General features: G+C 39.7%; 1 protein-coding gene across 1 annotated transcript in view; it reads right to left on the bottom strand.

The window, feature by feature from the left end:
• hsd17b12b (hydroxysteroid (17-beta) dehydrogenase 12b) overlaps window positions 1–17729 on the bottom strand; it is a 39162-nt gene extending 21433 nt beyond the window's left edge. Inside the window, exons 1-5 of the mRNA XM_037697691.1 lie at window positions 17489–17729; window positions 5546–5592; window positions 5074–5149; window positions 3058–3165; window positions 2728–2792 (exon numbers count right to left, since the gene is read on the bottom strand). Of these exons, the coding sequence (XP_037553619.1) occupies window positions 2728–2792; window positions 3058–3165; window positions 5074–5149; window positions 5546–5592; window positions 17489–17666 (474 nt within the window). The 5' untranslated portion in view covers window positions 17667–17729. The remainder of the gene's footprint in view (window positions 1–2727; window positions 2793–3057; window positions 3166–5073; window positions 5150–5545; window positions 5593–17488) is intronic.
• Between the last annotated feature and the right edge of the window lie 693 nt (window positions 17730–18422).

Below are 18422 nucleotides of genomic sequence, written 5' to 3'. Positions count from 1 at the left end.
GGCTGGGGAGAGGGAAGTCTGGGCCTCCCTACTTAGGCTGCTACCCCTGCGACCCGACCCCGGATAAGCGGAAGAAAATGGATGGATGGATGGATCATAATTTAATGTATTTGATTCAATGTGTCTACTTTTAATGTTCATTTTAGATGTGTGGTTTTGTTTCTTGTTCACATATATACATTTTATTTTTAGCTTTGCTTTAAAGTTCTTGTCTTGTGATTTGTACATTTGTGGGTTAAAATAAAGTTGAACTAAATGCCGTCTCTCTTCTTTAAACTTGAGAGAAATATTCTTGAGAGATCCAATAATTTTGTCTTTTTATGATTTTCAGCGGAAGCACGGTGGCGCAACTGGTAGAGCTGCTACCTCTCAGAGAGTAGGTCCTTGGTTCAAACCCCTGTCCAGGGGCCTTCTGGGTGGAGTTTGCATGTTCTCTCCCATGCATGCGTGGGTTTTCTCCGGGTGCTCCGGTTTCCTCCCACAGACCAAAAACATGCATGTTAGGCTGATTGGTAACTCTAAACTGTCCCTAGGTGTGAGTGAGAGTGTGAATGGTTGTTTGTCTCGTTTGTCTCTATGTGGCCCTGTGATGGACTTGCGGCCCGTCCAGGATATACCCCGCCCCTCGCACAGTGATTGCTGGACATGGGAACCAGCGACCCCCGTGACCCAAAGTGGAATAAGCGGGTAAAGATAATGGATGGATGATTTTCAGCTGAGTTAACAGTCATTAAAGTGAAAACAGGATTTCATGATAAAGCCGGCACCATTTATTTTTTTATTTTTTTTTATCTTCAACGCTAAAATATATGGCTCAATAAGACTAACTTGGATAAATATAGGCTAAATGAAATAAATGAAAAAAAAAAATTATATATATATATATATATATATATATATATATATATATATATATATGTATATGTATATGTATGTATGTATGTATATATATATATTTATTTTATGACCAGCTCTGCTGGTCTCACACGATCCTCTCCTCTGGAGCCAGGACGGGCAGGTGTCATCTTCCCAGCTCCGAGCTGAGCTGGTAACTCGCAGAAGGCCGTTGCCAGACCCCAGCCTCGCATAATCATGAAGGCCCAACCCGCGCAGGCAGAGAAGGGTCTGCGACGAATAGTGGAAGCGATTTTTAAAAACATTTTACGTGTAAAAAAAAAACAACCTTTTTTAAAATCGCTTCAGCAATTTTTTAAAAACATTTTTTGCATAAAAACAAAATATTAGTTTATTTAAAAATCACTTCCACCGTCTCAGACTGTCCAGTCCGCCTGACTGCCGGGCGGGATCGGGACTCGGCCTTCATGATTTCGTGCGGCCGGGGTCTGGCAACGCCCTTCTGCGAGTCACCAGCTCCAGCTTCGCAGTGACCAGCGGAGCTCTGAGCACGCAAGGCTGGGATCCGGAACCCGAGCCTCCGAGTCGGCACAACTAAGGATCTTCTGCGGTGACCAGCGGAACTCGGAGCCGGGGAGCTGATGCCCTGCCCGGCCTGGCGCTCCGTGGCTCCGGGGGGAGGACCGGGGTAGACCAGCAGAGCTCCATCCAGCTTGCTCTGAATTAAGTTGTCAGCCACCAAGCACAAAAAACGCCAGCACGTCAGCATTAGACCAAGATGTTGTCATTATTGTTTTTAAAATCTTTAAAATAAGTCCAGCCGCTGCTCCAGACCGAGAAATTGCAAATGGCGGTTCATTGTTTTGAAAAGTTTCTGAAGGATCCAGTGACTCCGCCCCCGACCAATCAGTGACCGACAGTGTTCTGACGTCACATTTAAGTACCTCTTTGTTAGGGTTAGAACCACAGAGCCAAGGGTCCTGAAAATAGTAACAGGTTCTAAATACCGGTACTAATGGAAAAGGGGCATTAGTAAGTATGTAAGTAAGTAATAATAATAATAATAATCATTTTATTTAAAAAGCGCCTTTCATGACACCCAAGGACACTTTAAAGTAAGAACAAAGATCAACAGGAATAAATTACATAAAGAATATAAAATACATACAGAATATAAAATGCATAAAGAATATAAAATACATACAGCAAAGTTAAGGATAAGCGAGTCTAAAGAGATGTGTTTTCAAGTAGGTAAGTAAGTAAGTATGTAAGTCAGTAAGTAAGGATAGATGGATGGATGGGTGGATGGATGGATATATGGATGGATGGATGGATGGATGGATGGATGGATGGATGGATGGATGGATGGATGGATGGATGGGTGGATGGAACGATGGATGGAGATCTATAAGGCTGCATGGCAAACATTAACCTTTAATTCATACAAAACTCTGATTTAAAGAGTTACCAGCTGGCACTTTCTGATCTGTTCTTCAACAGAACAGTTTAAAAGAAAACACCAGACTGATAAAAGCAGAGCAAAGCAGTCCACTTACAGAGTATTGATCTACTCTAAAGTGGACTTGATTGATCCAACCAGATCTTCAGTCTAACATAAGTGAGCTGACCAAACACACATCATCAAACATCACAGCAGGAAAGAGAGCTTTATAAAAAGACTGTCAAGAAAAACTAGACTGAGTAGAATATAAATACAGGTTTATGCTACGTTCTTGTAATCGTTGCTGTTCAAACAAAATGGTGACATGAGAAACTTTGAAGTGTTAGTTTTCACATAAACTTTGAATTATTGAACTTTAACTTCTTGGAATCATTTGCCAAGCAATAAATATAAAACTGGAAATAACTTACAGTGTTCAGATTGGGAACATTGAGGAAAAATTCAGGGTATGAATAGGATATGCCAACGTTGTTTACTATAAACAAAAGAAAAAAGCAATAATATGACATAAAGAATATGACAAAACACTGACACGACTAGATATTTATTAAATATAGTTAAAAGTGTAATTCATGTCTTAATCTTTGGAGGGCAGCAAAGTACTTATAAATTAATCTGTTTACATGGAAAGATTTCAGTTAAAACTGTGAAATAAAGAGGAAGCCACACTGAATGTGAAGATATTAATAAATAATAACATTTTATTATAGTTAGGTGACCTCTGCAGCTGCTGGTCTCACCTAAAACTCCAATCTCCAGTCCCGCAAGTCCTTCTTCAATCTTTGAATAAATGTCCAGAGCACTGAAGTCTGCTGCAATAGTTTTAGTCTCCACACCACACTTGCTGGCTGAAGATATAAAATATGCATTTAAATTAATAAAAAACATTTAAAATTAATTTCTTCATTAGTCAGTTAGGAACTGTAACTTGGGATATGCTACTTAAAAAGGAAAGTGAGATGGTAAAAAAGACTGATCACTAAAATAACCATCTGAGGACATTCCTTTTTGTAAAAAGAGGATGTTATGCCTTCTTCTTCTTCTTCTTATGCTGCTGCTTCTTTCTGCTTTTCCCTCTTCAGGGGTCTCCACAGTGAGTCATGCTCTCCATCTCACTATGTCCTCTGCATCCTCTGTCCTCACTCCAACTACCTCCATGTCCTCTCTAACTGCATCCATATATCTCCTCTTTGTAACAAAGACCATGCTCAATAATCCAGGTATGAAATCCAACAATGTTCAGTCAGGTCATCTGGATGGTTTATTTTTTTGTGCCGAGACATTTCTCCCTCTATCCAGAAGGCTTCATCAGTCTGAGGAAACACCAAACAAAACTGCTTCTCCCCCAACAGCTTACTCCAAAGTGGAAAAAAAACAGTTCTGTCCATGCTAAGATGGTCTCTGGGGCACGCCCTCTCCCTCGTCAACAGTTATGTCAAACTGGCTCAAAACACCAAAGTCCATGCTAAAAAAGAAACCATCCAGATGACCTGACTGAACATTTTTGGATATCCTCTTTGTCTTTTTCCTGGTAGCTGCATTTCTAACATCCTTCTACCAGTATACCCACTGTCCCTCCTCTGGACATGTCTAAACCATCTCAGTCTGGCCTCTCTAACTTTACCTCCCAGTTGTTCAATCTGTGCTGTACCTCTGATGATCTCATTTGTCACTCCTAAAAAGAACCTCAACATCTTCATTTCTGCCACTTCCAGTTCTTTCTCCTGTCTTTTTGTCCATTTCTCTGTCTCCAGACCATACAACATAGCTGATCTCATCACTGTCTTGTAAACTTTTCTTTTGTCCTTTGCTGACACCCTTTTGTCAAAAATCACTCCTGAAACTTTTCTCCATTCACTCCATCCTGCCTGGACTCTCTTCGTCACCTCTTTATCACACTCCACATATTCCTGGACAGTGGACCCCAAGTACTTGAGGTCCTGCACCTTTGTGACCTCTGCTCCTTGTAGCCTCAATGTTCCACCGGCCTCCCTCTCATTCACACATGTACTCTGTCTTACTACGACTGACTTTCATTCCTCTCCTTTCAAGTGCATACCTCCACCTCTCCAAGTTTTCTTCCACCTGTTCTATTCACACCACACACAAAGTCATCTGCAAACATTATGGTCCATGGGGATTCCTGCCTGACCTCATCTGTTAGTCGGTCCATCACCAGAGCAAACAAGAAGGGGCTCAGAGCCGATCCTTGATGCACTCCCACCTCCACCTTGAAGCTATCTGTTACTCCTACAGCACATCTCACCACTGTCCTGCTGTCCTCATACATGTCTTGTACCAGTCTAACATACGTCTCTGCCACTCCAGATTTCCTCATGAAATAAAACATAAAATATTAAAATAAGAGTTTTTTATATAATTTAATGAAATCACCAAATTAACTATTTTCAAAAGACTGCTACATTTACAAAGAACTAAATAAATGATCACATTCTCAAAGCATACAATCATGTGCTATATCATTTCATCACTTGTCAGTCGTGCTGTTTGATTGATAAATGCTTCACGCTCAGGATAAATGAGGTTATACAGCTGCATCGGGGTGACCTCTCTAAATCACAGGGGCTTATGATTAATATAAAACCAATAGTCATTTGTCTTTGTACCAAATGTATTATTGATTTCCTTGTCTTAAAATGTGGACTAATGTGATTAACCATATTTTACAGTGATGAGTCATGTTTTAACAACAATAATAATATAATTATTAACATGTAAGAGTGTACATTTCTCACCGATTGCCTTGGAAACATCATCAAGCTTCTCCTGAGAACGACTAATCAGAACTATGGAAAAACCTCTGCGAGCAAGCTGTAAACAGACAACAAAGGGCAGCCTTTAAAACATTTTTCCTTCAAAAACCTTTCTCTTTAGCAAGAATCACACTTAGAAATGAGAAGAGAAGTGATATTTTCCTCCCACAATAGTTTTGTTACTCTAGCCTGGCAAACTTCTCTGAAGGGTTTCCATTGAACTTTCAGCTGAAACCTTGATGCAACATTAACTATCTTTCAATTACAACTGAGCCTGTGGAGGGCAAAAATAAAAACATTTAATAAGCAAAAAAATAAATATTCTAATAATATTCTATGAAATGAAGTTTCTGTTCACTTTACAAAGTCAAAAGATGAAGCTTATAAATCACACATTTAAAATGTAAAATTGTGAAGCATCACTCTTAGGAACCAAAACAGTTAGATGTATTACCTCCTCTGCGTATGCTTTCCCGATGCCGTCTGTGGCTCCTGTCACAACTACAAGGAAAACGACAAACAAAAACAAATTAAATAACCAGAAAAAATACACTACTTTAAAAACTAAATTAAAACAAAATTTACAGTTTGAACATTGTGTTTGTGTATGTTGAGACTTGAGAGATGTACAGGCCCTAATCAAAAAATTAGCATATTGTGATAAAGGTCATTATTTTCCATAATGTAATGATAAAAATGAAACTTTCATATATTTCAGATTCATTGCACACCAACTGAAATATTTCAGGTATTTAATTGTTTTAATACTGATGATTATGGCATACAGCTCATGAAAACCCAAAATGCCTGTCCCAAAAAATTAGCATATCATGAAAAGGTTCTCTAAACAAGCTATTAACCTAACCATCTGAATCAACAACGTAACTCTAAACACCTGCAAAAGATTCCTGAGGCTTTTAAAAACTCCCAGCCTTGTTCATTACTCAAAACCGCAATCATGGGTAAGACTGCCGACCTGACTGCTGTCCAGAAGGCCATCATTGACACCCTCAAGCAAGAGGGTAAGACACAGAAAGAAATTGCTGAACGAATAGGCTGTTCCCAGAGTGCTGTATCAAGGCACCTCAGTGGGAAGTCTGTGGGAAGGGAAAAGTGTGGCAGAAAACGCTGCACAACAAGAAGAGGTGACCGGACCCTGAGGAGGATTGTGGAGAAGGGCCGATTCCAGACCTTGGGGGACCTGCGGAAGCAGTGGACTGAGTCTGGAGTAGAAACATCCAGAGCCACCGTGCACAGGCGTGTGCAGGAAATGGTCCGCAGGTGCCGCATTCCCCAGGTCAAGCCACTCTTGAAAAAGAAACAGCGGCAGAAGCGCCTGACCTCGGCTACAGAGAAGCAGCACTGGACTGTTGCTCAGTGGTCCAAAGTACTTTTTTCGGATGAAAGCAAAATTTGCACGTCATTTGGAAATCAAGGTGCCAGAGTCTGGAGGAAGACTGGGGAGAAGGAAATGCCAAAATGCCAGAAGTCCAGTGTGAAGCACCCACAGTCAGTGATGGTCTGGGGTGCCATGTCAGCTGCTGGTGTTGGTCCACTGTGTTTTTATCAAGGGCAGGGTCAATGCAGCTAGCTATCAGGAGATTTTGGAGCACTTCATGCTTCTATCTGCTGAAAAGCTTTATGGAGATGAAGATTTCATTTTTCAGCACGACCTGGCACCTGCTCACAGTGCCAAAACCACTGGTAAATGGTTTACTGACCATGGTATTACTGTGCTCAATTGGCTTGCCAACTCTCCTGACCTGAACCCCATAGAGAACCTGTGGGATATTGTTAAGAGAAAGTTGAGAGACGCAAGACCCAACACTCTGGATGAGCTTAAGGCCGCTATCGAAGCATCCTGGGCCTCCATAACACCTCAGCAGTGCCACAGGCTGATTGCCTCCATGCCACGCTGCATTGAAGCAGTCATTCATGCAAAAGGATTCCCGACCAAGTATTGAGTGCATAACTGAACATGATTATTTGAAGGTTGGTGTTTTTGTATTAAAAACACTTGTCTTTCATTGGTGGGATGAAATATGCTAATTTTTTGGGACAGGCATTTTGGGTTTTCATGAGCTGTATGCCATAATCATCAGTATTAAAACAATTAAAGACCTGAAATATTTCAGTTGGTGTGCAATGAATCTGAAATATATGAAAGTTTCATTTTTATCATTACATTATGGAAAATGATGACTTTTATCACAATATGCTAATTTTTTGAGAAGGACCTGTAGAGATAAAAACTGATGTAGACAGAGACAGACAGACACAGACAGAGGCAGACAGAGAGACAGACAGAAACACACAGAGACAAACAGAGAGACGGACAGAGAGACAGACAGAGACAGACATTGACAGACAGAGCCAAACAGACAGAGAGAGAGACAGAGACAGACAGACAGTCAGTCCCCCACCTCTCACACAGTGACTGCTGGATTTGGAAACCAGTGACCCCCGTGATCCAAAATTGAAGAAGTGGGTAAAGATGATGGATGTGCATTGTTCTTTCTAAGCAAACTAATCTATGTTGAGACACTTTAACACGGACCATATTGCTATATATAATTTTAGCATCTTCACATTAAACTTGAGCTAATTTGAATGAGCAGGGTTTTTTTTTTTGACTGAGTAAAATAAAAATAAAATACAAGAAAAGTTTTGTCATTTGACACCCGTCTCCCAATACTCGTGATTACGTTTTTCTTTTTATCCCCTCTCGTGTGACATCAAGCGGAGGATAAACGCCCAGGGAAACTGCAATAACTGCAGAAACATGGAAGCTGAGCTCACCAGCACTGATAAATAGATGAATGCTGCCACCTACTGAAACTTCTGTCTCAACAAGAGTATGCAAAAACAATAATGATAGCCCATCACAAGAAAGCTTTCAAAGAATGGAAAAAAAAAAAAAAGATCATTCAAGGCTGAAGAGCCGAGTGTGAGCACAAACAAATGCACTGCAAAGGGGATTGGGTGTGGGGGTGTTGAGAACTTGATGTGACAAGGGAAGGTTTAAAGAAAAAAGGTATTTACTGTCATCGGCAGAGCGAGCAGGCACTCTGGAAATGCCTGGCACAAACAGCAGCAGACTATTTTTAGCAACTGCTGTCTTTCAGAGAGAACTATTCATCACATCTCAGGCTAAATATAACAAAAAGTGAATTAAGTCTGTCCCCGTTTAACCTGCAAATCCTCACTCAGAGAAACACTTATCTTTGTGTACTCGTTTGTCAGAGTCAGAGTCTTTGTGTACTCGTTTGTTTTGGTCCTATTTTATATTTTATTTTATTTGACACGTTTCCTTCCAATCCTGACTCGGGTCTCTTTGATGGGGTAAAGTGCACTTAGGATGAAAATATTGGTTTAATAGACCAGACCATCATTATGTTTGGGTGCACCAGAGAGCAGCCTACAGGCTTTAATATACTTAAGATCATTAAATCCTTCATGCAGAGATATGACCAAATAATGAAACCTAAGTATCTTCAGGTAGGGTTAGTGTGAAGTTGGCATGTTGGGTGTTTGCATCTAAACAGTCTGCTTGGTTTGTGTTTAATGACAGTAAAACGCAGTAAGTGCTATGTGTTGCTGTACGTTTCATGTGTCTGGTAGCAAAAAATCTCATGAATCACTGGATGGATTTCAATGAAACTCTCAGGAATCAATAGATATGCATCTATATCTGATCATTTTTTTTGGAGTCACCCCAACCCAACATGACCACTTCAAATAATCAACGTTAGCAAACAAAAAATTAGCTATAACTAGGGGTGCACCGATTGCAGTTTTCTGGACGATCACTGATCACCAATCTCTAAAAAGTGTGACCTGCCGATTACGATTTTGGAGGATACTGGTTTTGTTTTTTAAGCAACAACGTCAGGTGTTATAAGGTCACAATGCACTTTCAATTTTCCAATCTTATTTTATTATAAAACATACCCTTGAACAATATCCTAGAAACAATACAAACTGGTTTTAACTGGCCATGAGGTAGTGCTCTGAAATATAAAGGAAGTTCAGACAATTGTTGTTAAAACTAGAGAAGAAAAAAAAATAGGTAAAATCAGTTTCTCAAGCAAGCATTGGCCGCCGATCTCCTAAAATTAAGGAAATTGGAGCCAATAAATCCAGTGAACCTCCATCTATAACTCAATCAGTTTTGCACTATCAAGTTAATCGTGGCGTGCTAGAAGTTGACGGTTATCCTTAAAAGTAAAAGCCTCTCGTTCATAGTTTTACCCAAGATTCTGCATAACCTCGTTTTCAAGGTCTGACCAAAAGGACTAGAACTCTATTCAATATCAGAAGATGATTTTAGTCTGATAGGTTTTTAACACATATACATAAACAGCAGTCCCTCGCTACTTCGCCTTCCGCGGACACGCACTTGCGCAGTTTTGCAAAGTGAGATTGGACATGACGCACAATTGGCTGATTGATAGATGAGCCGCAAGATCGGCATGGATATTATTTTTTATATATTATTTTAAATTATTTAGCACCAGCTGCGCCTGTGTGGAGCAGAGACCTGCAGCATGTCATGGTCTCTGCTCTGCAGTGGAGAAGTGGGCGTGGCCGAGAGCGCTGGGAGGTGGCAGAGAGCAGAGATCAAATCTTTATTACATGTCAAATTATACACTTACAGAATTATAGAGCATCTATAAAAATTGGGTCTGACCTGGATTTCTTGAATTGTATGTCACTATCCAGTCTGGCACAACTTCCACAACACCAGCGTTCTTTGTCTTGTTTTAAATGTGACTCTCTGTGAATGTGAAATCTTATTTAGCTGCAACAACATGGTTTATAATCCTGCACAACTTATATCTCATAAAAACGTGTTTGCGCCATTTCTGCAAAGCTTATACTCTTCAGAGGTAATGAAGATTTATTTTCAGCAAACGTTTAGATTTTTGCACAATACTATTTATTTCCACTTCAACTTGTTTTTGTATCCAGCCTTTTCCTGTGCCCATCTTGGTTTTGTGTGATTTTCTTGAGTGTGGATGATGGAGATGCCAAGCATCCTCTAGGGCTGAAGGAGAGCCAAACAGAAGGGAGCGGAGGAGGAAAAGAGGAACCAAAGTGACAAACACGAACATGGGGGATCCTGGGGGCAACTAAAAATAGTACAGAGAGAAAGGAGGGTGGGGGGGTACGAGAGAGTCTGCAGGCAAAATGATGAGAGAAACATGGGATGGGTTATTTTTAGTTGTTTAAGAATGAACAATTTTGCACTTAGAGCAGGGAAAAATACAGCTGAGTGCATGTTGCCTTCCCTCAAATAAAACCAGATCTATTTTGGGAGCTGCTGTTGTCTCCTGAAAACTAGGTCAGACTGCCTAAGTGTCCTGATCATAGTGTTCCTATGTGCATTTCAAATCCCATTATCAACGTCTCGGTGCCCAGGCCTTCATCGGCGTCACAAAAACTTGATTAGAAGGTAAAAAGAACGACTGCAGGTAGTTTGAAGTAACCACCAGGTAGCAGTTCATGCATGACCTTTGATAGTCAAGTAAAGTGATCAGGCATTGTGTTTGTAAGAATAACTGATGTGCAACTATCAGTACACACTAGTTACAGACAAAACCCTGAAATAAAACCATCTTTAAGACTCAGACATCAACACTATTTAATTCTCACAGCAAAAATCACTCCAATTAAAACCTTATTTCATGAAGGAATGCAGATCACCTGCCACTTTCTATGCCAGAGAGATGAACTAAAATAATTTTATGATGAGAAAGTGGGGAGGGAGTTAGAACTAATAGTTAAAACCATAAAGTGATTCATGACATATTTTGCTAACACATTAGCCAACAGTTATTGAGAAAGTTTTGAAGTGACGATGTTGCTCAATGTGTAGAACTCACAGAATATGTTGTGAATAATGTTCACCTAGTGAAACACCAAATGTTAGCTTAATGTCCTTAATGTTGCCTTTTCTTTTTTGTACAACTGGGAGCAGCTGATTAACATCACAAAAGCTCAAATAATCTCAGCTACAGCCCCAAATCTCAAATGAGTTGAAAAGGAGGCGCCGTAGATGCATTCCCGTCTCCTTGCCGGCTGTGCTCGAATGCCTGACCACTGAGATCCTGGAACTGGCAGAAAACACATCTGTATCTATAACATCTCTTAATGAAACGAAGAGAATGAGTTACAACATTTAATTTCCCTTTGGGATTAATAAAGCATTTTTGAATTTGAATTCAATAGCTGTAAAAATGAATGGGTTCTAGCCATTTGTTGTGTTTCCAAAGGTCAGACGGCTGTGGAGGCCATATTAAATTGGATTTGACTCCAAAAGTTAATAAGTAATGTAGATATATCCAATTATTACTTAAAAAAAAAGGTTCAAATAAAGCCATTGAATGGTTAATGAGATATTCTGCTGACAAGCAGAGTGAGTGGATGATGATACTTTATGACAAATTTTAAAAAAAAGATGATAATTTAGCACACGGAATGTAAATTGGTGATGACTCTCAGCTACTACCACAACAAATATTGGCTTACTAACTGCACAATGGACTGATTCATACACATTTGAGTTGTATAAAGTTGCTTAACTGTAGCAGCCATCTTGAATGGAGTTAGCTCCAAAAGGTAAATAGTTGATGTCCATCCAAAGATTATTTTCTAAACGTTTTACTAAAATCATTGTTTCATGTAATAACTTGCTTACACAGACTAATAAACACACAACTGCACACACACACACAGGCAAAAACATTATTGCCCTTTTACCTTCAGCAGCAGGCCATAAATCAAACTAATTTGAACAAAGTGCACCACAAATCAGGAGATAATCCTGCACACACTGACCAGCAGAGGGCGACACCGAGCTCTACTCTTTCAGCCTTAACAGACATCTGAGGTTCAAGTAGAGAAAGGTTGACCAGAAACAGCAAGAGAAAGAGGGAGGTAGGATGATGATGGTGGTGGTGGTGGTGGGAGTAAGACAGAGTCATTCAAACTTTTTGAAGGCTGAAGCAGATGACATTCTGACAAAGGAACGCCTCCTGCCAACACTGAATAATCCAGTTATCTCAACTTTAAAAGCACTTCTCAGCATGTGCTTATCTACATCTATGTGCAGAAATACTAATCTTGCCAGAGTAAACAACAAGCTTTCATCTTAAGGACTTATCATATTTCAAAGTCCACATAAAAATCTGAAACAACGCAACACTTCAGACGTTTGATCCCCTTAGAGTTGCACTTACAAGTGCCAAAACAACATAATTTAAAAGCTTGTGCAAAAAGAAGAGAATATTATTTTAAATGCCCAACTTCTACATCTTTTTATTTTATTGACAGCATCTCTGCATATTACAGGAGCCGCGTCATTAATGACTGAGCTTTTGTGTGACGAATGTTCCCACTACAATGGCTCTCTGTAACGATAGCACAGCTGCTCTTCTTCTACTCAGTCGCTCAGCATCAGCCTCTCCTCCACCCACGTGCACAGACACACATGCGTGAAATGTGAGCAGCAGTTAACCAGAATCCTGAGGATCCTGCATCTCACGGACGAGCCGCATTCATGAATGGCTCCGGCAGCGTTATATAATCAGTCAAGTCCACGGCTCTCAGAAAAAGTTTGTGAATGAAAGTAGCAGCGGAAGCCAACGGGCTCCTTTTGCCTCATTGCATATTCTGAACCCTTTTGCACGAGAACTCCAAAAATACCCCCCCCCCCCCCCCTATCTGATGTGCTTCCATTTTTAGCTGTGCACACAAAAAGATCAAAAGCAACTTCAGCTCTTAAAGTTAAAACATTTGGTTTTCTCTGGCAGGGTGATGCAACAACACGGGTTCAAAGAGACTGCAGAGATTATAATGAATTAAACCCCTCCCTTACATTCAACCACTAGCCTTTACTTTACCGTCCAAAACAAGATAAAGAACGCAAAACAGATTATTCAGCTTACACATTTAAATCTTTTTGATCCGTCTCAATCCAAAGTAGCCGAGCTGTGCATCACAGCTCATTTTACTTTATTCTGAAATGTGAACTTTGAGCGCCACACGTACGAATATTAAGCAAGTGGTTTATTCAAATTTCAAGGGTCAGTAAGTTAGCGGTGGGGACAGATGGGCTGTATCCAATCTGATTTGATAATCTTTTGAACCATAATCCAGCCACAAGCTTTACTGCAGTTTACAACCAAAGACAAAAGGCTCATCATTCTCTGCCCATTCTTCATTTCCTGGTGATGTTCTGAAGCTTTCTGCTGACAGATCAATGACGTCATGCCACGAAACTGGACAGAACATGAACTATTAAAGGTCAGATAGATTGTAGATACACAAACTGGAAAGAAAATAACTTTAGTTTAATGCAGATGACAATATTTGACCATGTTTACAAACATGTTTAAAAACCGTAGCTGTAGATGACCTCCTGTCATCTTCTCTGAGTTTCCAGCAATAGTGACGCTTAAGTGTCAACTTATAGCAAATATTTCAGCAGCACCTTTAAAATGGCAGCACATGATGCAGATGATCTGCAGTGTACAAAACCACTGACCAAATTATTTAAGAAACATCATGCCATGCCTTGCTATTAAAACTCTTTGACAGCAAACATTTCTAGACAAATGATTACATTTATTTTAGCCTATCACTTACCGTACTTTTTGCTGTATAAGTCACACCTTTTTGCATAAATTAGCATGCCCTGTAACTTATACAGCAAAGTAACTTATTTGTTTTTTTTAATCCAATATTTATAACCAATTTTTGGCTGAGATCTGACGATTTCATTCATTCTGACATTTAATATATTGAACACTACCATTTTCAGCCACTAGAGGGCCCTTGAATAATATGGCAAGCCAAGCGTCTCATTAATAGGTAAAAGTGGCTATTAATGAGACACTTGGCTTGCCATACAGTCACCTTCATCTCGCTCCAGAACTCCTGGATTAAATGTCAAATCAACTTCACTTCATTGCACCGCCCAGGTGAAATGCAGCTGATTTGACCATTAAAGTGCATTTATTAAGGAAAAGTTCAACTGAGACACACCTTTACTATAATTATGAGCAAACAAATAATTGTTTTTAAGTGTTAATCTTGTTACATTCTTGTTAAAGTCCTCCCGTGCACGCTCCCGCGGCCAACATTTGGCATCCAATCGATTTTTGGCAAAACACCGGCCCACATTTCCAGGTGGCCAGTGGTGATGCATAATAGATGTGACGTATACGGCAAAGGGACGTATTTATGTTTTGTTTCCACTTTATTAGACATTTTTGGACTGATGCAACTTATACGGTGGTGCGACGTGTAAGGCTGAAAGTACAGTAACTCTGTCAGTAGGCAACTTCAGAGGTCCCAAGACTTACGACTTACCTGGCTATGTTGAACCGAAAGTCAGTTTTCAGTATCACTGATTAACTCTTTGAGCCCAGTTAATAACAGTGTTCAGAACCTGCTCCAACTTGCACCTGCAAAGCAAGTTCAAGAAAGCTGGGCTTTCTTTCATAATCTGGCTTGACAATGCCTAAAACTACCCAGAAATAAAAGATACAATGACGGTGATTCTGGCGTTACTTTGTTTACTCAGACTTTCTGCTTTGGTCCCACACAGAGTGCATTCACATAAAATGACACATTAAACATGTCATTCGATGCTTTTTCTGAAGAAAAAATATTGGTCAAACAAAGTGATATAAAAACAATCTGCTCACTCATAAACACAATTCATAAAGGACTGCAGAGTCTATTATTAGAAAAATGAAGAAAATCACTCCATAAAAACACAATTAGGTTTAGATAAGAATGATTTAGAAAAACTTCTGGATGTGTAAGTCAGTAAGTTACTAAGTGCTGCTGGTTAGGTCAGATCAGAAACTTTTAACTCCATACATAAATTTAGTTAGCTCTGACTCCGTCATATGATCAGCAAATCATCAGAGAAACCAAGAATATTTGACCCTTTACAGATTCAAAACGTATCCTATAGTATGTTGAGTTTAAGACTTGATAAAACATTGAGATCATGAGATCAGAAGATTATTTTTTCGGCTTTTCCCTCTTCGGGAGTCATCCTCCTCCATCTCACTCTGTCCTCTGCATTCTCTGTCTTCACTCCATCCACCTCCATGTCCTCTCCAACTGCATCCATATATCTCCTCTGTCTTTTTCCTGTCAGCTGCATTTCTAACATCCTTCTACCAACATACCCACTGTCCCTCCTCTGGACATGTCCAAACCATCTCAGTCTGGTCTCTCTCACTTTATCTCCCAGTTGTTCAACCTGTGCTGTACCTCTGATGATCTCATTCCTAATCTTATCCATCCTTGTCACTCCTTGTGACTCCCATCACCCTTTGGAGCACAAGTTAGGAGTCATCAGGACTCTGTACCACAGAGCAGACAGCGTCCCCACTAGCTCAGGAGCCAGGCAGAAGGAGAAATCCCACACAAGACAGGCTCTAGAGCAATGTGGATATCCTAACTGGGCCTTCCTGAAAGCAGAGAAGAAACCCAAACAGGACTCCAGTCAGCCATCAGGTGAAAAGGAAGAACCCAGACCAGTGGTCATTCCATATGTTGAGGGAGTATCAGAGAAACTGAGACGTTTATTTTCTAAACATAACGTCCCAGTGGCTTTTAAACCCCAAAATACTTTACGGCAAAGACTGGTTCATCCCAAAGATCCAGTCCCCCGGCACAAACAGATTAATATTGTGATCAACATCATCAGGCCAGGACTCTGCGGTCTTCACTCATCTCCAGGCCAGCGGTCACTCTTTCAGGGATGAAGATGTTCACATCCTGGATAGAGAGGAACGATGGTTTGAGAGAGGAGTAAAGGAGGCCATCTTTGTGAAAAGAAACCGTCCATCATTAAACAGGGGTGGAGGCCTCCGGGTTCAACTGTCCCCCTCTTACAATGCTGTGATTGCTAGTATCACTCAACCTCCTGTGAATAGTAAATAGCCATCAGGGTGCTAATAATCCATTGTTAGGCTGATGGTCCTTCTTGAGCATGTGAGCAGCTGGTTTTGGTTGTCAGCAGCAAAACTGGTTGATCCACTACGATAAGGTGCTATTTAAGAGACTGAGCTGAATACAGCACCTCAGACTGAGGAAGTCTCTCGGATGAAAGACGAAACGTTTCTATATTTTTTTGCTTTGTTGTTTTTTGAATGTCCAGAGGACCAGAATTAACTTTTTTAGATTTTTCTACCTGGATTATTGAGCATGCATCAGGATATTTATTTCTATGGTTGTTTTAATCCAGCTCAAAAAGCAACAAACAAACTTTGTGCTTCCTGTGTTGCCTTCTTTGCTCTGGTAAAAAAATAAATAAATAAAAACATAGGCCTGCCCCACTGCATGCTGGTCCGGTACCTGCTCACCTATGTATGGGTTCCCATGGTCTCTACCTATCCTTCATAATCAAATTAATTAATACAACCAAAAATACAACAAATATTAACAAAATATATATTACTTACAAATCATTACAGCAAAAAAAAAAAAAGTAATCCTAAAGGAATTAAACAAATTATAATTATTTCAAATATAAAACAGGATAAATAACTCTTACACCTGGGTTGGCATTTGATTTTTCCTTTTAGCAGAAAAATCACCAAACGGTGTGTTATTTTTCACATGAACGTGCACAGATACCAGAGCAGAAGCGTGAAAAGCCGTGATTAACATGCATTCCTTTAAGATTGCTAAGACCGATTTTGTTTTTCTGTTTCCATATTTTAGCAGTTCTCTACACTTTCAAACACAATACTCACACACAATGGATAGATTGGACCATGCACAGACTTCAATCTAGAAAACATGAACAGAACCTCAAAATGTGGGTCCAAGTTGAACTGTTCACTTCGTCCTCCAACCACTGGCATGTCTTCATTCAAGAGATCTTCTTTGGGCTGACATCTACAAACTCATTGACTTACCATAATCACTCTAAACTGCTCATCAGGAATTATTTCTTTAAAGATGCAGCCAGTAGATACATTTTAATATTTATGATCAATAAACCAATCTTAAGTACACTGTACTGCAAGCAGGATTCATGAGGAAAACTTGTTTTATTAATATGTCCATCATGTCGTTGTCATATATTTGCACTTTAAGCGACTTGGAAAGTTTTCTGAGTCACTTCTAAATTTCCATTACACATTTTCTAAATGTCAAATCAAATCTGATTAAACTGGATTTTAAAATTGTATAGTTTGATACTGTTGTGCTTTTATTTTAATTCCAGTCGTACTGTATATGTTCGATGTTGATTCTAGTACTTTATTCAACTTAATTTCATTCATTCTGATTTGTTTTCTCTAATAGATGTTTGTGGTTTAAAATAAAAAAACTAAGCTCGTGGGTTCGTTATGCAGACTCTCACCTGCCCACTTCCCCAGGTTGTCGGGGGCCACGAGCCGTCCGTTGCCCAGCACCCACACCCTGAAGCCGGACAGCAGCCGGAGCACGAAGCACACCGACAGACAGGCCGCGGTCACAGCACCGAGCCAAAACAGCGACGCCTCCCCGGCCCGAAGCACTGCTTCTCCGCTGAACGACATACCTGCAATCACACACCTGTCTGGTTACACTAACAGCTGGACTTCCAACCTTTTTAACTTTTAATATTGTGACAAAACCTACTCAAAGTCCAAACCCTAAACAAAGTCTAAAGTAACGTTCAGGTTCTTCTGTCAGACACTTCCGGGTTTTATTTGGCTGCACATGATTGGTCCATTTTCTTCTTTAGTGGGTGGATCGCACCAAATTGGAACAGTTCTGCCACCTGGCGGTAGACTTGATAAGGCAAAAAAATTCCAACCATTTAAATTCAAGTACACTTTTCTTTCTGAGCCGCGATGATAAACAAAACTATCATGTTCACTCTTTACTAAGGTTGATTTAGCTTAAGCGTCTTGCTAAATATTATTTGGTTTTGTAAGAATGAAAGAAATCAGCCTTTGAACATGAGACTTAGAACGGTTTAATTATTTTTTTCATTCTTTCATTAATATTTTACTTTTCCGCCTTATTTTTGATTATTTACTCCTCAAGCTTGCCTAAATAGTTTCATAAGCTTTAATTTATATGTATTTCTTTGCAGCCTTCTATATTCAATTTATCAAATCACAATTTCATTCCACCTCATGTACCGCATGTGGTCAAATGACAATAAAACCTACTTGAACTTGAACTTGAGATACAGCCACAATCATTGTTCTTTATTTTAATTTAAATTTTTTGTTTAATATGAATCGCTATACTAGTTGTTTCAAATGTATAAAACTCTCAACCAAAATGTTTAAACAAGTAGTTTC

This window comes from Nematolebias whitei, chromosome 2, assembly GCF_014905685.2.
Source record: "Nematolebias whitei isolate Nwh7 chromosome 2, NemWhi1, whole genome shotgun sequence".
Taxonomy (NCBI): Eukaryota; Metazoa; Chordata; class Actinopteri; order Cyprinodontiformes; family Rivulidae; genus Nematolebias; species Nematolebias whitei.
The sequence above is the reverse complement of the archived record's forward strand: the minus strand, read 5'-3'. Positions and strand labels throughout refer to the sequence as shown.